This window comes from Desmodus rotundus, chromosome X (assembly GCF_022682495.2).
Source record: "Desmodus rotundus isolate HL8 chromosome X, HLdesRot8A.1, whole genome shotgun sequence".
Taxonomy (NCBI): domain Eukaryota; kingdom Metazoa; phylum Chordata; class Mammalia; order Chiroptera; family Phyllostomidae; genus Desmodus; species Desmodus rotundus.
In genome coordinates, this window is record NC_071400.1 from 25,663,790 (window position 1) to 25,689,668 (window position 25,879).

Consider the following 25,879-nt stretch of genomic DNA (forward strand, 5'->3'; position numbering starts at 1 on the left):
CCTTTTGGAGACAAAAGCAATGTCATTTCTGAAGGCTTGCACTTCCGTTAACAACTCTGCCGCACCTACAATGCCGTGCATTCTGATATGCAGAGGCGTCCAACCTTTTGGGGTCTCTGGGCCACACTGGAAGAAGAGTTGTCTTGGGCCACACATTAAGTGCATTGCAACACGTAATCACAAGAAAATCTCTTTATGTTTTAAGTAAATTCATGATTTTGTGTTGTGCCGCATTCATAGTCATCCTGAGCCACATGAGGCTGGTGGGTTGCAGGCTGGGCACCCCTGGTAATCAGTTGGGAGGAATATCTGCAGCCCCCCTACTCCCTGGGAGAGATTTTCTTAGCAAGTTATTTTAGGACCTTAAACCAGGAACTGGCTCCTATTCAAGTATATTATGTGGATTGGACCTTTCCTTCTGAAAACTTAATTTACTTTCAGAAAGCTTTATAACTATGTCTCCGTATCCACATTTGCATAATCACTACCCCTCTTCGCCTTTGCATTTCTCTCGAGCGCAGAAATATATGGTTGCCAGATACACATGGAAGTGAGTGCATATGACTCTTAACCCTTAGAATTGGTGTTCTAGAGCTCCTGACACTGAACCCTAATGTATTTTTCATTAGTGTTTAATGTTGGGAAATCCCATTTCATGGAGCCCAAGGATTACATTACTTCATTTGGGAGGGAACAAGTGCATTCTCCATCTTTTTCCCGAGGTGAGAAAAAGAATGAAGCTGAGATGATTTGCATTTCGTATGGGCGTAAGGTCTGGAGAGATGCCACTCGGTGCAACAATCCAATATTGTGAAAGCTTTTAAAGACAGTATTAACAAGTAGGGAATCCTCTCCATTTAAAATGCAGAAACAAAAGTACACAATAAAATAGATGTAAATCAAAACACAAACACATACACATATAGTCAAAATAACTATACAAAGCAGTTTTATTTACAGCAGAAATGGCATAATAATATGATGATTGTACTTTTTGACGAAGTAGAATTGAAGTAGATTTTTATCATTTTTTCCTAATAATAAGTGAGTTGCAAAAATTCTGAGGAAATCCAGAAGCAATTAATCCAAATGATAATGAGTGATTCTTTTTGAACAATTGTAATGAATAGAATCTTTCTTTCTTTTGAATAACTGTGCTGAGAGAAACATGGCCGATTAGAATAATGGATAGCATATATATTGTATGGAGGTATTCTGAACCCAAGACCTAAGCTGATTTCTTCTTCCAACTCTGGATCTCCCACACTCTGCTTTCCTTCCCTGTATCATTAAGTTCACGAATTTAGATGGCAAATCTGTAGAGTGTGTTACTGCTGCTCTTTTCATGACTTGGAGGGGCATGATCCTAAGCACCCTCTTCAGGGTATTACTGTTCTTTCCCATGGTGCTGGGATAGATTTGACACAAACCTCCAAGGGGGAAACCTACTGCTCTGTGAACTGTCAAATAGATATCCAGTGGCTACATCAGAAAGAAAAAGCCAAAGGAACATTGAGATGGTACTCTATTCCCATGGACCAGTGAAACAAACACTTTTCTACCAATAAAGGCTCTTAGAAATCTTACTCTGCGCCTCCATTGTGCTCAATGTTATGTAGCATACAAGAAAAGTAGATGATCCCGCTCTAAGAAACACGGAGTCTATTTTGGAAGATAAGATGAAAACATGAGGTATCAGTGGGATGCTGTAATAGTGCAAACTCTAAAGCCAAATTTATTTTTTTAAGATTTTGTTTATTTATTTTTAGAGAAGGGAAGGGAGGGAGGGAGAGAGGGAGAGAAACATCAATGTGTGGTTGCTTCTCATGCGCCCCCTACTGGGGACCTGGCCAGCAACCCAGGCGTGTGCCCTAGACTGGGAATCATACCCTTGACCCTTTGGTTTGCAGGCCGTTGCTCAATCCACTGAGCCACACCAGCCAGGGCTAGAGTCAAATTTATAAGCAATGGTAAGTGTTAAATTTGGAGAAGAGAGTCATTTATTTTCTAGGATAGTGTAATGGAAAGAATATTCTGCTAGGAATCGTCAGACATAGGCAGGCAAATTCATACATGTTGAATGACCGAACAAGTCATTTCACCTCTCCGAGCCTTGGGTTCCTCATACATAAGAAGGAGAAGGGAGGATGGAGAGCTGAACTAGGTGACCCCTATGGTCATTTCCAGTCCTTCTTCTACTACTTTGAGTGAACAAATAGCCACTGGCATACTATGTTCAAGCACGTTTTACATGAAGTAAACTTAATCATTAGGGGAAAAATTATTATCCATTTTACAAATGAGGCGTTAAAGTTTCATAATGGCAGAGGCAGAACTCAAATCCAGACTGGTCATATCCCCAAGTATGCTCTCCTTCCATGCTGCTGTATTGCAGAGCATTATACCACACCGCCCTGTTCCCTAAATTCAAGGAGATGTGATCTAGGAGGTAAGCACACAAACAAGTGACTGCAAAGCAAGCTGTTATGTCGTAAGTGAAGAATCCAGAAAACGTGGAGGATTCTGTGTCTCCTAAGGAAGTGGAAGAAGAACTCATTGCAGAGATCTGCGATACAGTGAATAGAGCCCTGCGAGTCAGGCCTTGCGAGTTCTAATCTAGACCATACCGCTCACTTACCAAGTGTCCATGGACAAGCAGTTCTCTGAGCATCAATTTCCTCATCTGCGAAATGAAAGGATCTCCACGGTCCTATCAATTCCAGCATTCAATGCTTCTTTGAGACCCAAGGATGGAAAGCATGCTACTGGTTATGACTATGAGTATGAGACCAGAGGATTAAAAAAATTAATGGGATGTTAACTACTGGTGATGATTTTGTTAGTGGATATGGGATTTGGTCTGGGCCTAGAATAATGGAGGTGATTTAGAAAATTCATGAAGCATTTTAGGTCCTTTCAAATATACAAGATTAGCTAACTATTTAAAAGAATTCTTTGTGTAAAATGAATGATCTGTACTCCCTTTCCTATCTATCTTTTGTACATTTCCATGTTTCATATAGCAAGTTTATTTACAAGGAGAGCCACCTATACTAGAGAGCACAGTCAAGAATTTGTCATGCTCTTGGGGCACTAGTATCATTTTTAAATATGAGAACCATACCAGCGTGTTCAAAAATCAAGTTTAAAATGGAAGAACTGAAAGAAGTGATTTTTTTTTTCTGTGATCAGCCACTGCAAAGTATGTCTCCCCACAAACCAGCCGAGCCCTTTGCTGGGCATCAAAAGCCTCTGGCATTTTTCTGCTTTTTAACTCTCAGTCATTTGGGAAGTGGGGCAAAGCCATGCAGTCTGCAGAGTTTATCCAGAACGTGCTGGTGCGACAAGCAATCACTTGATGTCTAGTGTGTTTATTCCATGGAAGAGAGGTGGCTATCAGCTACACTAGCGATTTCTTTTCAAACGGGTTTAATTGGGGGTATTTCTCATGGGCCAAACTGGAGCTCACTGACTTTACTTGGGCTTGCCAGGAAAACAGTGGCAAAATACCAATAACAGCAACAACAGAAGTCTGAGGACCACTGCCCCATGCTGCCCTGTCTGCAACAGGCAAAAAAAAATGGTGTCCCTGCTGCTTAAGCTGCTGCTAATATGGCAGAGCTCCTAGAAAGGTGTGGCAGGGGCGCTCAAGGTACAGACTGTGCTTTGCAGGACCATGGAAATATACCTAATAATGTGAACAAACTCCCTTTTGCCTGTTTTCACAAGTAGCACTCTGACTAGAGGGGGCCGGCAAAGACATTAGCTTCACGCAGTTGAGTTACACACTTGTGAGCTGCTTTTCTGAGGTATGGATTTGCTCCTGTGTAGGCAGGCTAGCATCCTTTTTTGAGGTAAGCCAGAAAGTGGCCTTATAGTTTTATTGGAAGTGTTGAATGATTTTCCTTGCAATAAATTTGTGTCTTTCACTGGTATTTTCTGAAGTGAGATTTTTGCAACTGATGGAAATCGGTTCACTTCCGTTCTGTAACTTGGTGTCTCGTTGATGATTTATTTGCTCAGTAGCAGAAACTATGACAAATTGTGTGAGGCGGTCTCATTTACTTTCTTGCTGCAATAGCCCTGCAGAATTTACATGTAAATGCAGCTGTGAATGTTTTACATTTCATGAGCATGTGGGCACGTGTGTTTGAAACTCAAGTGACATTTTTACCCTACACCTCACAGGTTATATTATTCTGAAATCTGAAGTCTGACAAGCTGTGTTTTCCTGGCTGCCAAGTGGGAAAGTAAGTCTCTATTTTGTGTTTTTCTTCTATCCTCTTTAGACATGCAGAGCAGCCCACACAACCAGTTCACCTTCAGACCCCTGCCGCCACCACCACCACCTCCTCATGCCTGCACCTGTGCCAGGAAGCCACCCCCTGCAGCAGACTCTCTTCAGAGGAGATCGATGACTACCCGCAGCCAGCCCAGCCCAGCTGCTCCTGCTCCTCCAACCAGTACACAGGATTCAGTTCATCTGCATAACAGCTGGGTCTTGAACAGCAACATCCCATTGGAGACCAGGTACTTACACTATTACTGATTCCACTAAACTTACGGATTAGCAGAGGATGATTCTGCTGGGTGCAGAGACTCATCTCACAACAGACATGTGCAGAGGCACACAAAGGGACAGAGAGATGCAGATCCCTCCGCAAGCACAGATGTGCACACAGGCACACACATCTACATCCAGGCACACCAGCAGACACAGACCAAAGCAGCGATATACGTGAAAGGATGAAGGCACACGTGCATAAACAGCCCACAGGCAGACACCTGTGAAAATGTAGGAAACGAAACCTGTATCTAGACAATCATTGCATCCTCAAACTGGTAAAAGGCAATCATCCCTTATTTTAAGAAACTGCAACATTACAGAAAAATCCAAATACAATTGGAGGAACAGTGATAAGTTGGCATTCTGTTTTTTATGGGATTCTCTGGAAAACTAAGTCTCCTTCAAACATTTTTTAAAGAAGATTTGCTTCATGAATTGGAAGTCCATGTGTAATTTTATTATTTTTAAAATATATTTTATTGATTATGCTATTACAGTTGCCCCCTTTTCCCCCTTTATTCCCCTCCACCCTGAACACCCCCTCCCACCCACATTCCCCCTCTTTAACTCATGTCCATGGGTCCTACATATAAGTTCTTCGGTTTCTCCATTTCCCGTACTATTCTTAACCTCCCCCTGTCTATTTTGTACCTACCATTTATGCTTCTTATTCTCTGTACCTTTTCCCCCTCTCTCCCCCTCCCTCTCCCCACTGATAACCCTCCATGTGATCTCCAGTTCCTTGTGTGATTTTAAAAACTTGATTATGCCTTTGGGATAAAGTTTGGTCTTCTGAACAAAGAATTTTGCCTCTATTTTTCTGTCAGTTCATGTATTTAGGTTTCCAGATTCACTCCTCAAATTTTTGTCATGTGATTAAAATTCTCCTCCCCCACAGCCCTAGGTCCCTTGAGCATAATATATTTTTAGCACTAGAAGCAATTAACTGAGAAATTGTTCATCATTTCTAGTCACTATCTTAAATTGAAAATTACAACTTTCTATTAACATAGAACATCACCTAATAAAACATAGTATTCTGTTGTCCTTATAAAGTGAACGACTTCCCCTTTTCTTTTGTATGCCTTATTTAGATGTACCACCAAAGCTTTTTCTAAACATATTTGTATATAAACAATGGGTATATCACTTCATAAGCAATGTCTGGTGTCAATTCTGATCAATTTCTGTCCCAATAGCTGGGAATTGGAATGGAAAGGGGAGGACTAATAAACCTACATTAGAAGGCTGGTTATTTGTTTCCTAAGCAGCATATTAAGCTAAATGCCAGCTATGGCATCACAGAATGTGTCACTACAAACCAAGTGAAAGCACTTTGGCCCAAATCCAGGAAACTCAGTATCATTCATCACATACTAGATTACATAGTTTTATAAAGTGATATTGCTGCTGTCTCCCAAGAGAAAATATAGCAGTCAGCACCTATAAGATAACCCAGTTAGAACTGTGCTAGTGACAGGGTTTGTGTATTCTTTTATATTTTTTAATTGAAGGCAGGGTGGTGAAGGAAGTGAACAAAGCAGAGATTGATGTACAGTATATCTTGAAGGAACTTTCACTAACAGTGGTGATTTACGCATTCCTCTAATTCCTTTGTAGGGCTTAGCGATAGAGAGCTAAGGAAGTACTGGGGCAATCTGGCTAACTAGCAATCCTGAGAAGCAAATACAGTCCTTCCCTGTAAGAGGCCAGACACCAGGAAATCTGAAAGGAGGGTGGGCAATGAGCTGAGGCAAATGGAGAGAGCAAACTATTCTTATTTGAAATGTACATCTAGGCATGTTTGTACAAACTGCACCCACAGACCTTCTGTATCTATGCAAGGAATGTATTAATTGTTCTCAGTTTCATAAGATGCAGAGAAGAACATAAGCTTTCGTGTGAGCCTGAGCAAGAGTACCTTTTTAGTATATTTGAAAATATATTCAGCATCACAAAGATGGATTTTTGAAGATTTTATTTATTTATTTATAGAGAGAGGGGAGGGGAGGGAGAACGAGAAGGAGAGAAACATTAATGCGAAAGAGAAACGTCGATTGGTTGCCTTTCGTATCTCCCCCGCACTGGGGCCTGAACCCACAACCCAGGCATGTGCCCTGACTAGGGATCGAACCAGTGACCTTTTGTTTTGTGGGACAATACCCAACCGACTGAGCCACACTGGTCTGGGCCACAAAGATGAATTAAAGAAAAAAAAAGCTAGATAACCTATTAGCCTGATCAGGTAGGATCTTCCAAATAGATCCTTTAACACGTTTTCATGTGTACTCAATCAAAGGCAACTCTGGGCGCCCTGACATTACTCATGAACTGTATGACGTAAGCTGTCTGAGGCTCAGCTGCCTCATCTGTAAAAATGAGTATCAAAATGCCGGTCTCAACAGGTTGTTTGGAAGATCAAGCTAGTGCAGCAGGGAGTGCCTCATACATTGTAAAACAGCATCCTACGATGCAAAAGAAATATCATTATGCAAATAAGTGGTCACCTGTCTCTGCTTAAATATCTCCAAAATAGGGAAGTGCCTCATTCCTTAGACATTTTATGTCATCTCAAATGACTACTGGAATGTTCTTCTTGCACCATAATGTCTCACCTCTTTCTTTAAACTTTATTACTGACACTACTAGAGATGTGCCCATTTTCCCTGCCTTCACCTATCTCCACACAGCACCCTCACCGTCGCCACACTGCTGTCCCTATCTGTGGGTCATGCATATATGTTCTTTGGCTAATCCCTTCACTTTCTTTCATGCAGTCCCTCCCTCCCCTCTGACAGCTGTCAGTCTGCTTCACGAAACCATGCCTCTGCCCATCTGTCCCAGATCTAGGAGACAGAATGAATAAAATCCCTCTCACACTTGAAAGCCCTTCACTATTCCTGATTCTTCTCTTCTTAGAGCTTAATGTTTCCCCCAATCCTTCAGCTATTCCTCACATTAACTGGTTTCAAATCCTCCATCCTGGTCTCTGCACTCCAGTCCCACACTCCAGTTTGTCCAAACTACTTCTGAAATGTCACGGCCAAGGCTGAACGTATATGTGTGTTCTTATTAGGCTGTTTGGTTCCAAGGAGCAGAGGTCATTCAGGTTGCCTGGAGTAGTGGCAAATGTCTTTTTAAGTATATGGGCAGTTTCTGGGAACCCAGGAAATTTTGGTCAACTCCCATGGCAGGAAAGGCCTAGAGATCTTCGGCACTAATATGACTTGGCGATTGTCTGCATTCTTGGCCCTCTCGGTGTCCTTCATTGCCCAATAGCATACTACCACACATATTCTCTTTTGTCATAACAGTGTCTGCTTTGCGCAGTGCGACATGACTCCCAGTGTACCTCCCAGCCCCCCTCACTCCATCCCTTCAGCTGAGGGTTTCATTGGTAACTGCCCTATACTGTTGCTAATGCTACATCTTGTAGGGATGGAAAATTAGTTTCCTTTTGTTGATTCTTGGCTGAAACCACCATATAATAAAAGATTAACAAAGGATAAATAAACACAAGTTTAATAACATGTATGCATCCTGTATACACAGGTGAGACCTGGGAAAATCGAATAACTTGCTAAAATGGCCCAAGCCATTACCTTAAATACCATCTTTAGATAATGACAAAAGCAAGATGTTTGGAGTGTGGTGATAATATCCCACTTATGGGACATTATCAGGAAAAGCACAGTGAACAAGAGCAGCATTGTTATGCCGTCTCCATTGTTAAGAATCTCTGGAGACTGAGTCATTCTTGTCTCTCTGGTACAGAGAGGGAGACACCCTTACAAAGGGAGATTTCCTGTATACATGTTAACGCCTCTTACAAAGGGTAACTTCTACTGGGTTTTCAGAGCTTCTTTGTGTCTGCTGTTTCTTAAAAATAACCAGCCTAAAATAATAAATATGCCAGAGATACACTTTTGGGTGTCAAATTCGGCTCCCCTTTAGTTCAAAAACCTAAGAGAGGGAATTCAATGAGCCCAGTTCATCTCTTTTGTACCAGGCTGCCTTTCAGTTTCTTGGCCCTATCAGTTATCCCCTCAGTCAGCTGAGGCTAGAGGAGAGAAATGTCCTGTGGTTTATAAAAGCATCGGCAGAGTCATGTCTGGCCTCCCCTTGAGCAAAGCTGGGAGCAGATCTGAAGTGCCTTCAATGGAACTCTCTTCTCAGACAATCACCTCGATTGACTCCTTTAGGAATGGCCAACAGTCAGTTGTGACCCTTGATTAACTGTATGTTCCTGTTAATGCTGTCCACTTCAACATCAGCGTCTTTTTGGTGGCCAAATACCTTACTGATACACATCAAGAACGCTTGTTAACTAAACTCTTTAAACTTTTTAACAAGTTCTGAAGCTAAGGCCACATTTTATTTAATCCGTAATTATATAATTGAAGCTATTTTAAATAGTGTGTTGGGGATGAGGGTGGAGTGCAGGCGGAAATATGTTTGGAGGGTTGATTTTACCTGATCTGAGTTCATCCTGTTAGCTTGTGGAGATGTAGCCGCATTCTAATTCTGCCCTACACAGTATTTGCATAGTATTGCTATCATGACTGTGTCATCTGTAGCTTTAAGTATGCTTTCTTCATTTTTATGTAAGTCATTCATAAAAATGGCACGTATGGCAAGATCAGCGTAAGAACTCTGTGGCATGCCACTGGAACCGCCCTGCAGATTGACACTTTCCCATCAGGCAGCATTCTTTTACTAACATACAGCCCACATTTCTCCATCTTGTTCACAGGCATATCATGAGAGACCTTGTCAAGTGCCTTGCTGATATCCAGATACAGAATGCGTATGTTTTTACTGATCTGCCAATCCAATCACCGTGTCAAAACTAGAAATGAAATGAGATTTGTCTTACATGACTTGTTCTTAGAGAATTTATGCTGCCTTCTCATGGGTACGACTTTTTTCTAAGTGCTTATAAATCATCCTTTTAATAGCCTATTCTAGAATTTTGCACTCAGTCAACACGATGTTTCCTGGTCTACCCTAAGGAGCCCATCGGTTTCCCATGCCTTTTGAAAACCCAAGTCAATATTTGCTGTCTCCTTTCTTCTGACACATTTCACTATAGCACAGTCTTGAAACTTTACTACTCTGACTAGGTAATCCAACCAGCAAGGTTTCTCACCACTGCGATATAATGTTAATTCATTTAGAACAGTTGAGTGCCTTCTTCTGAGCACTTTGCCTATCTTAGGCTTCAATTCCCATGTATTGATCATTATGTTAACCCTTTGAGGTCGATGATTCTTCTCATTTTTTATTGTTGTTCAATTACAGCTGTTCCCATTTACCCCCGTTACTCTCCCCTGCCCTACGCACCCCCCACCTTTCACTTTTTTATGCACACAAAAAACTAGTCATTGAGAAAGCCTCCCTGATCTCCAGTAATGTTGCACGAGGTGCGCATCTGTGCTATCTTTGCTCTTCTTGCTCAAGACACACCTTTATCAAAACAAACCAAAACTCTTCAGTCATCTTTAGCAGTTTTTGGCAAGCTTCGGGCTCATCTGGGGTATGCGGCTTCTTGGCATTATTTTCATCACACCCTCTCATATTTATTTATCCTTGATTTTCATCCCTTTATTTTGGTACGTGGTCTGTTTTTAAATTTTATTTTTTAATTACAGTTTACATTCGGTATTCTTTTGCATTAGTTTCAGGTATACAGCGCAGTGGTTAGACAATCATATACTTTATAGAGTATCCCCTTGATATTTCCACTGCCCACCTGGCCCCATATGTAGTTATTACAATACTATTGACTACATTCCCTGTGCTGTACTTTACATCCCTGTGACTATTCTGTAACTACCAGTTTGTGCTTCTCCATCCCTTCACCTTTTTCAACTAGTCCCACAGCCCCTACTCTCTGGCAGTCATCAGTTTGTCCACTGTATCAATGAGTCTGTTTCAGTTTTGTTTGTTTTTGTTCTTTAGATGCCACATACAGGTTAAATCATGTGGTATTTGTCTTTTTCTGACTGACTTATTTCACTGAGCATGATACCCTGTAGATCCATCCATGTTTTCGCAGATGGTAAGGTTTCGTTTCTTTTTATGGCCAAGTAATTCATTGTATAAATTTTTTAGAAACCTAAATTGAATGGTGAGCACCCAGTATAGGCACACAGGTTTCAATAGGTAACAACTGTTCCCAACTTTTAATTCATCTCCTTTTTAATTTTTTTATCATTTTTATGGTTGTTTGAATATAGTTGTCTCTACTTTCCCATCACCACTTTCCGCCACCCCATCCACCCTCATCTCCCATCCTCAATCCTACCCCTCTTTGCCTTTGTCCATGGGTCCTTTATACATGTTCCTTGATGACCCTTTCCCCCATTATCTCCCTCCCCTCTGGTTACTGTCTGTTCTTAATTTCAATGTCTCTGGTTATATTTTGCTTGCTTATTTGTTTTGTTGATTAGGTTCCACTTATAGGTGAGATCATATGATATTTGTCTTTCACTGTCTGGCTTATTTCACTTAGCACAACGCTCTCCAGTTCCATCCATGCTGTCGCAAAGGATAGGCACTCCTTCTTTCTTTCTGCTGCATAGTATTCCATCATGTAAATGTTCCACCGTTTTTTGATCCACTCGTTTCATCTCCTTTTTTAGTGTTTCAGGACATGGGATTATACCTACTTCACGTTAGCGAACTGCTTTCCCATAGTGTAGGAGTTTTACTTCATAATATACTTACGGACTCTAAGCTAATATGGTTGTTTTAATCTCAAGGTGTCTATGACCTTCAACTCAAGTTTCTCTTTTTTGAGTCAGTGAGAGGAGCATGTCTTCTTATCATTTTCCCTGCCTTCTGGGAGATGGAGACATCAACCAGGGAGGTTGAGAACTTGTCATCTATTTACCTTTATTTAAATGATATGTCTAGCAGATGTCTATGGAGTTGAAAACATTCTTGTTTACTACACTATTCTTAGGATACTTTTATGGTCTGTGTTAGAAATGAGCATCTATTTCCTCCATCTGGCCAAAAGGCTTACTGTAGACTTCCCGATCCACCATCTATTAGCTGTTTGACTTTGGGCATATTACTTACATTGCCGTGCCTCGGTTTTCTCATCTTTAATGTAAGGGTGATAGTAACACCTACTCATAGGCTGTTGTGAGGAGTAAGTGAGTTTATGGTGGCAGTGTATTTAGATCAGCCAGGCACATAGTAAGCACTTCATAAATGTTAGAATAATAATAGCAATAATAATACACAAGAAACGACTCTACTTTTTGTCCTTTTCGTCCTTTTCTATTTCTGTCTTCATCTAATTAAAGATGTTTCTACTTTTATGTTCATGATTTCCCCCAAGTAAAAATATACATCATTTCACTTCCTCTCTTAGTGTACTTTTAAAAAATACACTCCTTCGTCAATGTATTAGTCTGTTTCGGCTGTTATAACCAAAATGCTAAATACTGGGTGGTTCAAACACAAACACTTACTTCTCACAGTTCTGGAGTCTGAAAAGTCCAAGATCAAGGCACTGGCAAATTTGGCATCTGATGAGAACTCACTTCTTAATTCATAAACTGCCACCTTCTCCCTATGTGCTTGCATGGTGGGACAGGTGAGGGCGCTCTTAGGAGTCTCCTTTATAAGGGCACTAGGCCCAATTATAAAGGCTCCACCCCCATGACCTAATCACCTCCCAAATGCTCCACTCCAAATAATATCACACTGGGGATTAAATTTCAACATATGAAGGCAGGGAGGAGGAGATGCAAATATTCCATGTATAACAACCAGCACATTCAAATTATCAGAACCATTCCCTCTCCTAGATTTTGATGTGACATATCTGTGAGGCTTTGTTAGATTACTCTGTGATAAATCTCCAGAACATCTTATGGATCTGTCATTCATAGAAACAATGCCCAGACTACCTAATACATTCAGATATATGTCCTGCCGTGAGCCCTTCCTCAAACAGAGTCAGCCTTTCTGGCTCCTCCTCCAAGACTTCTGTTGACATTTCCAATGTCTGAATTATCTCTTTTAGGGTGGGATGAAGGGAATGTCTTTCACAACTTGGAAAGATGGGCATATTGCCAAAGATGGAGATGGAGAGGTGGGGGTGATGTGTTAACCATACATGCTTAAGTAGCCTTGGACTAAGCTACTTATGTGGTTGTGAACTTGGACACATTACTGAACTTCCGTGGGCCTCAGTTTCTCCATCTGTTATGTGAAGAAAATGACAGACCCTACCTTGTGGGGTTGTTTTGAGAACTGAATGAGAAAATGTATGTAAAATATCTACTCAGGGCTGGGCACGTAGAAAATGTGCAATAAATTTTATTATTTTCAATATAGGAACCTGGCACTGCCCTGCTCTAAAGGATAGAAATTTAGAGTCACTACAGTTCAGAGAGCGCGTTATCTTTAGTGGGCTCTAAAAACACCCAATGTTTACATATACCTACCAGCCTGTGGACTATTGAGCATGTCCCGCACAGGGAGGCATTCAGCAAAGCATTTCCTGATTGTTCATCATGTGCTGCGGCTACTCTGAGGGATGAGAGTCCCTGTGCTCAGAAAACTCAGGGTCTAGTCCAATGGTAAAAATAATGGTACCTAAATATATACTGTCACTACGTTCCAAACAGTGTTGTAAGCCCTTATTAACCAACTGCTTTAATCCTTACAATAACTCCATGTAGTAGGTACTGTTAGTACCACCTTCTTCATTGACAGTTGAGGAAACTGAGGTGGAGGGATTAAGGAACTTTTAAAAGTCCTACAGGTAGGAAGTAGCAGATCCAGGTCAGATTTTGACCCCAAGCTATAGGTCCGGGGTCTTCACATTCAACCGTTTGTTGTGGTAGGGAAGTCCAAGCAAAATAAACATGATAAGTAGGTAAGTGCTTTATTAAAGTTATTCCGTGGTAGGAATACTTGGAGGTAGTAGACCTAACCCAGATGGGGGAATAGTGATAACATAAGAAGTGTTGAGGTAGTTAGAAAAGGGAAGGTGGAAATTTCCCTGTGAAAATGGCCTAAAAGTCATTTTGATCTAAAATCATGAGGAGGCATTATGGGAGAAATGAAAGAAAGGACATTATAGGAAGAGCGTACTGCACTCAGAATCATTTGTAGTCACCAGTTATTCATTTCAGTAATACTAGGCATTATTCTTCCTATTCTTCCTCTCCCTTTTCCTCCATTTTCCACTGAAGCCCTCTTACTAGGCTGGCTATACTGTGAGCAAATAAGTTTCTTCTAATACTAATAAGAGGTAATCATTCTGGAACCAAAAGCCCGTAATTTTAAAGCTATGCCAGAAATCTAAATTTCATTCTGAAATTCCTAGTGTTAAATTGCCATATTCTCTTTCCTTACGAAGAGACCCACCCTTGGATATGCTAGAGTTCTCAGATCCTCTTATTCTGTAGTTTTTCTCCAGAAAGTCTCTTTCCCCTCCCTGTGGAATAAACCTCAATCCCAAAGGTTTCCTGTTGTGTCTTCTTCATAAAAGCTGCTGAGAGTGGCTAAGAGTTTGGATTGTAGAAACCAGCAGATGCAATTTGAGGTTCAGTTCTGCTCCTTATTAATTGTATCTGCCTGGGCAAATCATTGAACATACCCGAACCTCAGTTTCCTGACTTTAAAAATAGGTTTATGGAACTCATTTCAGAAAGTAGTTGCAAGGATTTTTTTTTTTTTTAATTTTTGGACATCACACGTAATTTGCACTTTCATTTTCTTTTCCTCCCCTTTTTCTGTCCTCCCTCTGTCACATTTCTTCCATCTCCATCTCTTTGGCACTGCTGTTTGCTCCACTCAAGCTTCTCGGAAGGTTCACTTACTGCTTTCCTTTCTGTATTGGTCTCTCTTTTCTATCAGGATGTCAATCGTAGCCACTTCCTGCAGAGTACTGGGCCAGTTCTCTTAGCTCCTCCACCTCTTCATATGAATTCATTGTGAAGTGGAATTACACCCATTTTTGGTTTCCCTTAATTATTCTCTTTGCTGTCCCCAATTCAAAGTCCTAACTCAGTTTAATCGATATCCTTACTCATTTGGGATTTTTGGCCAAGTGTTGACTCTAGACTCTTACTAACTTTGCTTGATCTGCTCTCAGTGATGATGGACATTAACCATGATCTAGTCACCAAAATGAATTTTCACTTAAAGATTTTGCTGTGATATTCAATACTAGAGAGAACCAGAAGTTGCTGTTCACATAAGCACTTCAACTCACAGAGACAAATCAGAACTGTGTAGAGGAGTCATGCCTGGTCAGAAGAGTGGGTAGCAACTATCTTCATCGGTTTTTAGCATCTTCTGACAGATGGCTGTGGCTCGGTATGAGGCTGACCGCCCTTGTTGGCTTTAGGCCAATGTAACAATTAAGTAGAGTCAAAAGGCTTATTTTTATGAAAGAATAGCCAAGGCCATTGGCGGAGGAGATGTTGGCAAGAAATGGAAAAAGAAATGAAATCTATATGACCAATGCTTGTTACCAGAATTCTAGAGCTAGTGTCTCTCTTGGGAAAATAAGAATCATTTGGAAGTGGTGATGGCAGTGATTTAAACATCTATGGCTAATACTCTTTAAATACTCACTCATAAAGGTAAGTTCCCCCGTGGTGGTTAGACTCTTTATTATATAGTACCACTAAAATCTAGCTAACATTTATAGGTAGTTTTCCCCCTTAGGACATTTGTGATGGAAAAATAGATTTAGAGACATAACGTTTTCCTTCTATAATGACTAGAGAAAAAAAGCTCAAAATATACATATTCAGTGCTTAGATTCAGCAATAGCTCACGCTTTAATCCCTAAACAGCACTGGGGTTAGCAAAATCTGTGTGTAGCCCCAGATTTAAAGATTCTTTTTAAGACAGGAAGTAGACTTCGCAGAACTGATCTATGACCTATGCATTCTGTTTACTACAGATGAACAGGAGTCAACCAAGCTTTTAAGCCTACACCGGATGATGCGTGTGGAATTTGTTCAGTTTACATGGAGGAGAGTTCTGCAGCCTTAAAAATATATTCTGCATATTGAGAGTAAAAATATATCTGTAATAGTCTATTGTGCTTAGGCAATGAAGGGCAGTAGTTTGGAGATTATTGTGATACAGTCCCTAGTCACTTTGGTGGCAGTATTATTTCTAAAAATGCTTTTGAATGGACTCTTCTCAGTTTCATTTCAAAATAAAAACCATAGGCAAACATCATGTGTTTTAGTTTATACAGACAGGAAATTTCACCATAGGTGAGGTGGTCTGGTTTTAATATAGAGAAGATTTATTTAGCAATTCAAATGTGAATCTAGACAGATGTTTTACAGAATTTTAAAAAATGAGATGCTTGATGAACTACTGAGTATAGCAAACAAAAAATAAATTTTAGGGGACACTCTATACCAACCATTTTGCCCTCCCTCATCATATATACCTCCCCCTCCTAGGTTGAATATCTAAAAACAGAAATATGTGGGTTTGATCAAGAGAGAAACTAGTTCTTAAGAACTACAAAGTTGCTTATCCAGTTATTCATAATAAATATTTTCATTGTCATGTCAAGTGAATAGTTGTCTGTTATATTTTACTATAAGTGTGAAATATATTTGAAGTAGCAAAAAATTATTCACCTTATTTTCTACAGAGGTGTGTGTGTGTGTCTGTGTTCATAAGACATTCTACTAAATATCTCCCTTTGGGAGAATCTAGCTAGTTCTTTATTAATTCCACAACACAAAAATGTTTGTAGCCTTTATAGGCAAAAGATGTGATCATGTTATGTTTTCAGGTCTTTGAAATATCGTTTCAAGAATTGTGAAAGTGCAGTACTGAGTATTACATTTAAAGAACAGGGAGAAAAGGCACACAACTGTAATTGAATAACAATAAAAAATTTAAATTAAAAAATGATGATGGAATGAGTGAGAAATTAATAAACTTACAAAAAAAGAACAGGAAAGCTGAAAAACTATTGCTCTGTTTGGTGAACAGATAAACAAATAAAGAGTAACATAAGCTTCTTCATTCCGTTAAGATGTTTGGTGTGATATCTAAGGGTGTAAGAACGTGTTTAACGCTAATATTTTAAATGAAGAATGGTTCAGTACAACTGCTATGATGAATTAATTCTGGCATAGGAAAGTTTTAACAAATTTTGACAAATCTGTATTGAATGCCTACTATGTACCAGCCACTCTTCTAGTTGCTGAGGCTACAACAGAGGACAAAACAAGAAAAATCTCTGCTTTTACTGAGCTTACATTCTAGTGGGAGAACAGCCTGTACTCTAAAATGTTAATCATATTGAGCCTAATAATATTGCCCATGGTGTGGCTAGACATAATATGGGAGAAAGGGGAGAGGAGTCAAAGGTACCTCTTAGGTGTCTTGCTTTTCCTGCCTACACTTCCATACAGTTACTTCCATAAAATTCCCCCTCGTATGTGGTCTCATAGCACCCTCTGCATATTTCCATGAAGACCTCATTTCATTTTATATTTCCACTCCAGGTATTTCATTTACTTGTCCTTATTCCCTGCTGCAACTTGAGTAATAGATTATATCTTTTGGTTTCTTTTATTAAAAGATTTTTAAAAAGATTTTATTATATATTTTAGAGAGGAGAAGGGAAGGAGAAAGACAGGGAGAGAAGCATTAATGTGTGGTTGCCTCCTGCGCACCTCTTACTGGGGCCTGCAACGCAGGCATGTGCCATGCTTGGGAATTGAACTGGTGACCCTTTGATTCACAGGCCACCACTCAACCACTGAACCATACCAGCCAGGGCTGTCTTGTAGTTTCTTAGTGTTTGGATCATGTTGTTCAATGAAATTTTTGCAGGGTATATGGATAGACAGAGTACGTAACTGAGGAGAGAACTACAGATGGCATAAACTCTAAAACCAAACACACTAGCTGCTATAAGCAGATAATGAGGGTTTTGGGGGGAATACTAAAATAGCTATGTGGATCATTCAGTTTGAAATGTCCAGTATCCAATAGATATTTGAAAATAGAGATCTGTGTCCCATGAGAGGAAGAAAGAGGGAAAAAGATTTTCTCCTGTTACTTACTGAATGCTTACTACATGGCAAACATTATGCGAAGTTATTATCACATTTATTCCAACTTAGAGTTTTTAAAACAGGCTTAGAGAAGTTGAACAATGTGCAAGAAAGTCACTGTTTATTTAATATGTAATGGATCCAGTTCCAACCTACTTCTGTCTGATTCCATAGCTCGTGATTGACATAGATAATTAAGAATTTCATAAGTGAGCCTAATGATTGGATTTTTATGAATGATAGAAGAAATGTTGAAAGACCTAGACGGAGAGTTTTGTGCAAGAAAAAGACTATAAAGCAAATCGTGGGAACACACCCGAGGGGTCCACGAAGGAGAAGAAGCCAGCATAAGTGATTGAGGAGTAATCATAGAGGAGAACACGAGAGTAGAAAATTTCAAGGACACAGTGGTCAGAGAGAGTGTGAATGAGAAGAGACCACTGATTCTGTCAATTACAGACTTCTTGAATTTTAAGCAGCCAATTTCGGTACAGTGATGAGATTGAAACTAGACTGCAGTGGGTTTGAAGAATTTTTAAGAGGTGAGAAAATGGAAACAGAAGGTTTCAGAGACTACTCTTCTGAAATGGAATAGTAGATTGAGAGGAAGCTCAATCAAGGAAAACTTTCATATAAATCGAGACGAAGGAGAAAGGAGGGAACTGCATTCAGTGAGGAAGTACACAGTACTCACAATGATGGCAATGTGGTTGACAGAACAAAACCAACACACCAAGTTAGAGGTGAAGTCTCCTTAATGGGAAAGAATAAGGAAACTTACAGTGATGGTCCCATAGTGCTGAAGAAAACAGCATGATACCACACAGTGGGACAGGCTTCCTAGGTAGCCAAGTCTTAACAAGGGCAGACAGCTGATGGCGACATCATCTTTGCGGAATAACAGATCCCTTAGGTGCCACAAGTTTGCCTTTGCAAATCTCGTACCAGAGGGAGGTATTTTTTAAGTTAGATCTCAAATATAAGTCATATTCCTAAGAGCAAACAGGTATCATGGGCTGACCCAAGATTATAATTTAGACTTCCTGTCTCCATCTGGCATACACAAAACACTAGGCAGTCCCATGGTACTAATGAAGATACTTAATAGTGACAGGTACGCACAGGACTTGCTTGCATTGAGAACATCCATGCTAACTTATAACTGTTTCCAGTTCAACTATCAAAGTATCAACTACAACATAAAACCACACATATCATTGATTCTTTCCTTTTGTGGCACAGTATTAACTTTCTAAGTAAATGGATTTTGCTCTGGAAAAAAATATTCACAATCTGTTATTTTCCCACCCTTCAGCTAAAATAATTGTTTTGTTTTATCTATGACAGTCTAATCTTTCAAATTTTGTGATTTACTGTTCTGCATATTACTATTAACTCAGATAACTTTATAGCAACATGGCTGGATGCTTTTTAGTAGGTACACTTGTAGCTAAATACTTTTTATTGTGTGTCATCTTCAAAAGACTCGGATTTGGGATTACATAGATGCATGTATGAATACATATGTAGACATATATAAGTATGTATGTATAATTTTTGATTGTCCAAAGCCCTTTCACTCATTATCTTATTTTAAACTAAAAAAAAAAAAAAAAAAACCCTGAGAGGTAGACATAATAGAAACTATGTCCGACATTAATATAAATATGAAGAAACTGGGTTTTAGGACATTTGAATAATGTGTCTATACAGCAGTTAGAACAAGACTGAGAGCTGAAGTGCCTGTCTTCACGCAACCGCTCCAGCATTCTTTGCACTATAACAATTTGTCTCTGAAATATAGAGAACCATATAAAGAATCGCAAGTCATCCCTTTTTGTCTTTCGGTGAATATTTATAGTTCAGTGAAATTCCCCTGCCTAGAGACATGATCTGGGTTATATTCTATTTATATTAAAATCTTGATGAGCCTAAATGCCCAGAAAACTGGGGGTTCTGGTTAATTAGATTTGGTGGCTAGCTTAAGGTTAAATAGACCTTTTAAAAATTGCCATTCTTGTTGCAAATTGTTCTTAAGTATGAATCTACTTGCCTTTTCAATCCTAGTGATCATAATTTAATTTTTGTAATTGAAAATCTTGCCGAGTATCAGGGTTACCATTTTGAACGTGATTTTTTATTGAACAGCAATGTAAGTATAAAGGATATGGTGGAGTGAACAAGGTTTGCAAATTTTGGATGGCTTCCTGTGAGTAGTTGACAGAGCACTGGGTTTAGAGTTAGAAATCTTGAGTCCAAGTCCACTTCTCCCACTGAATAGAAGTGTGACCTTGAGAATGTGTATTTCTTCCTCTCAACCTCATTTTTCTCAACAGTCAGATGAGGGAATAAAGGTAAATGCTATCTGAGATCCTTTCTGGCTTTGCTATCTCTGTTATTCTATGGCCTGACTTCTTGTCATTTTCCCCTCCACTGAAAATATCCTGCTCAATTGAGCTTTTCAGTTAGTTGTCTTCTAATTAATTGCTAAATTACTAATTCTAGGTGAGGTCCCCAGACAGGTCAGATGGATTTAAGTTGAACAGTCAAGATTCCTTCAGAATTCCCAATAGCCAAGGGGAAATGAGGAAGACTATACATATCCCTTTCCAACAGGGGTTAGTGATTAATGGCAGGCAAATATAGTTAAGAAGGCAGTCTTAGGCCAATACATGAGTAAACTGTGATTACATTTTGCCTGATTAACAATACATGCTCAGTGAAAGTTTGTTAAATAAATGAATGTAAGAACAAAATGTTTTATAGAAACAGGACTTTAAGCCCTGGCTGATGTGGCTCAGTGGATTGAGTGCCAGCCTTCGAGCCAAAGGGTCGCTGGTTCAATTCTCAGTCAGGGCACATGCCTGGGTTGTATGCTGGGTCCCCAGTAGAGGACACGTGGGAGGCAACCACACATTGATGTTTCTCTCCATCTCTTTCTCCCTTCCTTCCCCTCTGTCGAAAAAATAAATAAAATCTTAAAAAAAAAGAAACAGGATTTAAGATGTAACACCTTAGGTAGAACTCTACCTTGCTTTGGGTCACATTGTGAAGCTACAATTGTTTTGATATTTTCTTTCATATTGTCTGTCTCTGACTAGTGTGAAATAAATGCAACTTCATTTTATGTTTCTTATTCAAAGAGAAAAATACAGTCTAAACTGGGTTTAAGTTTCAACCAGCCAGTTTTATACTGCCTCCTGTGAATCCATGGTGGGGTTTTTTTTCTGAGTATTGACAATGATACAGAAAGAAAATAATTTTAAGTTTAATCTTTTTTTTTGCAAAATACAGATGTAATTTTAAGAGGTCAGAGAAGTCCATGAAATCTCTATATACTCTTGCAGTTGACATTACCTTGTTTATCTCCCTGTGCTGTCCCTGAATAATTAAAGTGAACCAATGAGATTTCTTTTTGAGCTCTGGAGTCCACACTGCAGGGAACCAGAAAGAGAACCTTTCTGTGAAAGGAAGGCCTGGTGTTCACAAATTCTCCTGTGCTCAGGTGGGATTATAGTCACTGAGCTTTAGAGCACAGCACGAAGAGGAATTTGACTATTTCTTAGGTGGCCTAAACTGACGGGAGTTAATGTTTCATTTGCTGTAATTATTATATATTCTGCATGTTGTCATGAGTAGTGCAGGTTTAGATTTATGCCTCATGACAGGTTCATGACGGGGATGATTTGAAAAGCAATTTTAAAAATTGAAAGTAGAAAATATTTTCTATTCTCCACTTCTTGTGAAGATTTCCTTCTTTGGTCAGCAAGCATAAGCAAATGTTTGAGGCAATTATGAGTGAGTTGCATGTGTTCTCTGGCCCTAGGATTCAGGGTATTTGTTTGGATAATAGGCCAATCTCAAGTGCAAATAGCCCCCACACAGGAACAACTGTGAACTTAGGGAAGAAGATGAGGCCTTAAGGGCCCAGCAAGACAATCTTTCTAGAAGTCTTTCAAGACAGACAGATTGCCTTCCATAGGGATGTTGAACACTTCAAAACTGTGTGTTCCAATAGGAGGAATAGTTTTAGACCAAGGTTTGTCACCTTACCACTATGACATTGCAGGCTGGACAGGTCACTGTCCTGTGGGTTGTTCTGTGTATTACCACATGTTTAGAAGCATCCTTGTCTTCTACCCAGTAGATGCCAGTAGCAAACCCTCTCAGTTGTGACAACCAAAAATGTCTCCAGACATTGCCATTTGTCCCCTGTGGGCCAATTTCTCCCCAGCTGAAAAATACACTCTTAGATTAATGGTGAGGCAAATCTGTCATTTCCCTACTGCTCACGTTACTCAACCTCTGTTCAGACTGATAGTCCCTATTTTCCCCTTCCATGTCCCCTCTTCCCATTTCATTCCCTCTGGAGCCTCAGTTGGAGGGTTTAGGTACTTCCCTACTCTATAGTGTGATTTGGATTGGAACCACTTCTGCAGATTGAATGTTTGTATCTCCCTCAGATTCATGTGTTGAAAACCTAATACCCTTCTGAAGGAGACTTCAGATTCTCCATAGCCTCTTCCACCACAGGGGGACACTGTGAGAAGCTGGCAGTCTGCAACCCCAAAGAGGTCCTTCGTCAAAACCCAGTGATGCCGGCACCTTAATCCTGGACCTGCAGCCTGCAGAACTGTGAAAAGCATATTTGTTTTTTATAAGCCGCCAATTTATGGTATTTTTGTGACAGCTTCCTGAATGGACTAAAACAACCAGTAAACTAAATCCACTTAGCTTTAAGCTCCTCACAGCCTGTCAACTGGTTTCCTTTTAATATGGTGGCAATTCCTCATGTAATTTTATCCCCAATTAACTTGTCATAACCTGCATTTCTATGTAAGAGTCTTAAGCAACAGGAATATATTTTTGACAGACTGAATATATACCTGTTTGTACATATACTTAATTGGCTTGTCTGGGAATGCAAAAAGCGGGAGAAATACATTGTATCATCGCTGACTATTTAGATCAGATCTAGACAGCCTTCCAAGAAGGGAGACCAAAGTGACCCCCAAAGCAACTAATAAATGATCCTCTACACTTGCATATGTAGCCATATCTATCTACCTACACCTACCTATCTATAAAATTTCCTTTCTTATTCTCTTCCTTGTCCTTCTACATTCTTCATTCTCCCTGGGTTCATTCTTTATTCTCTCTCTCCTGCCTTTACTTTAGATCTGCACTACTCTTGGGCATTTCTCAGCTCTTCTGATACTGTTCTTTGCTAAAATGCTTACAAAAACATAGAAGCCTGAAAGAAAATGGCATATTGGGGAAACTGCACGTGAGATGTGATGGCCACAGCTTAGAGGGCACTGGGGACAATAGCAGTAGTGAGCCAGAGAGGCCTGCAGAGGCCGCATCATGAAAGACCTTGTCAAAGTGCACTTTCACTTCAAAACCAAAGGGGAAGAACCACAGGGACTGGCAAAGAAAACTAACGATCAATTACATTACCCAAATATAATTATTTCGGTGAAAATTTCGGTGTCTTTTCTTCTAGATCAGATCTCGGTGCAGTACAATTTGGAGTCCTACTTGACTTTGTGTTTGTGTGGGAGGTGACAGCACACAGTTGTGGTTGGGCTACATACATGAAGTATGTTGTTGTTCCCCCAGCATGGAAAATTACTTCTTGCCTCGGAAATTATTTGGTGAATGGGGAAAGCAATTCTGTAAAATTAAATCAAGTTAAAAGGATGTTTTTAGAAATGGAGGTGGGCGCCCTGACTGGTGTGGCTCAGTTGCCTGGGTTGCGGGTGTAGTCCCTGGGCAGGGCACACACAACAGGCAACCAGTTGATATTTCTCTCTCACATGCAGATTTCCCTCTCTTTCTCCCTCCCTCCCCCTGTGTCTAAAGATAAATAAATAAATATTTAAAAAATTTAAAATGCAGGGGGCAAAGGAAAGGATAGTGGGGACATCTGTAAAAGTGTCCACAATAAAAATAAAGTAAAATAAATAAATTAAATAAACAAAAAACAACACAGGATCAGCTCACAGGGAAAAGAAAGGGCAACCAGAGGCCTAACGAACAATGGAACTCTTTTCGTTGTTCTTTTTCTTTCTGGGGCTACATGATAACTCATCTCTCCTTCTCTCTGCACATATGCTCTATTCTCGGTCTTCATTCTAAATGGGATTTCTCTATCTGTCCCTCTATTATGCTCTCACCCCAGCTATGGGTCAGTGTGACCATGCATCTTGGCTTTGCTAAGCTGACTGGTTTTCTGTGTCTAAATTTCTGAGAAAGATGGAGATAGACATGGGGGAAGGAAGACAGAGACAGAGAATACAATTGTTTTGGAGGTTGGATATCCAGTTGGTCCCATTAAGAGTTGCTGTAAGCATCAGGGAATGGGCATTGTGTCTCTCAGCACAATGCTCATTTCAGGGCATTGCGCTGGGAGGTAATGATCAGCGTATCTACTATCTCATGTGGTTAAAAATTCTTAATGTTTTTCATGACTTTCTAATATTCCATGGAATGAATGTCCTAGGCTCCTCCCATATTTGAGTCTGCTCTCTTTTCACTAGTGGATGAGGAAGAAGCTTGAAGATAATTGGTGGGAAGTATTTTTTAGGGGTGAAGACTGGAAGTGTTGAATACCACTTTTGCTCACACTTCACATTTCATTAGCCAGAACTCAGTCACATAACCATTTTTAATGGAAATGGCAACTGGGCAGTGCGGTGAGTTTGAGAGCTCAGGAAGAAGGGAAAACATAGATGCCGGTCAGGAGTGGACACTATCTGCCTCAGGCCACATCTTCGAGTTTGAGGCTGGTATTTCAGAGGACAGCGATGCCCTTTGCTAGCTTGTCCCTTAGGGAAATGTTATGCTGGATAGGTTAGAGTACTGATTGGAGTGGCATTTCATATTTTACGGCATTATAAAGCATTCTCGTCTTATGTATGTACCTGTAGGACTTTCACAGAGATGAAAGCTACTGTCAGGCAAATGTTGATCAACAGCTTTCAAAAGCAGTTTACAATGTTAATCTAGATTTTCAACCTGAAGAGCTCAGTGGGAAACTCTTAAGTTTTGTCCTTATTGTACTCCTTTGGTAATTAATTTGAAGTACTATTTCTCCAAAGTGAGCTGTCCTTACTAACATAGATTACAGTTCAATAAAAACAAATGATACAGAAAAGTATACCATGTCAACTGCCTCATAAAGCAAACGATGAAAAAACATGTCTACAGAAAATGAGGTTGAATAAAAAGACAATCAAGGTATTTAATTCTCTGCCCACTACCCCCTCCTCTAAAAAGAAGAATAAATAAATAAGCCAAGTAATCAGTGAAACTAGTTCTATAAAACCAGCAGTTTGCTCTGTTGAATAAAATCGGGGACAGACTTTCAGCTTTTGCAAAAGAAAATACACAATTGAACTTCTTTACGAAATTAAGAAAATTTTTAAAATCCTAGAAAATTTGGGATCAAGTTTAATTTTAAACGTGTCTTCATAATTGTTGCCTAGGTCATATGTTTATTCCCATTTAAAATGGCCCCTGTTGGGAAATGAACTACCGTAAACTGTGGGGTGGAACTCCCTAAGTCTTTCATGGAGAAGATGTATAAAATTGTAAGAGGACTGAAAATCGCACCTACCCATAGCTTTCCGAACTTTTTCTGGTTTGAAAGGATTACAGGTTCTGTGCAATATCTTAGGTCCTAACTTCCTATCTAATAAAGAGAATGAAAAAATGATAAGCTTACATATCAAAAGTAAATAATTTTGATGTATCGGCCAGAGTCTTTTCATACAGGAACATTTGCATTAATGGAAATATTAATTTGGTATTTACCATTCAGCTGGTGTAGGGTTTTTAACATTACTTTTTAAATTAAAGTTATGTCTACAGAACATTGATCTAACTCAGAACGAGAGTGAGAGGGTGACTTGCAAGGGCATTATCGTAAAGTGGAGAATAATTGTAAGTATGTACCCTAATATCATTTCCTCACTTCTATAATTTTAGGATCTGAAAGAAATATTTCCTTAAAAACATATTCAATGGAATACTAAGCTTATATATATATGTATATTCATTTAAAAAAGATAAAATGCCAGATGATCATATGAATTAAGATTTTATTATCTTAATGATTAACATTATGAGTGATAACAGTGATATTGTAAGTTTATATGTGCACAATGGTTAAGTGATTGGGTTTTATAGTTCATGCGTGGATTTAAAAATCTTTGTTGAATGCCAACTATTT

At 39.6% G+C, this 25,879-nt stretch overlaps 1 protein-coding gene across 1 annotated transcript in view; it reads left to right on the forward strand.

Moving 5' to 3' along the window:
- The window catches only part of TENM1 (teneurin transmembrane protein 1), an 854,561-nt gene that overhangs the window by 480,356 nt on the left and 348,326 nt on the right, over positions 1–25,879 (forward strand). The window contains exon 8 of the mRNA XM_053917142.1: positions 4,290–4,530. Within this exon, the coding sequence (XP_053773117.1) occupies positions 4,290–4,530 (241 nt within the window). The remainder of the gene's footprint in view (positions 1–4,289; positions 4,531–25,879) is intronic.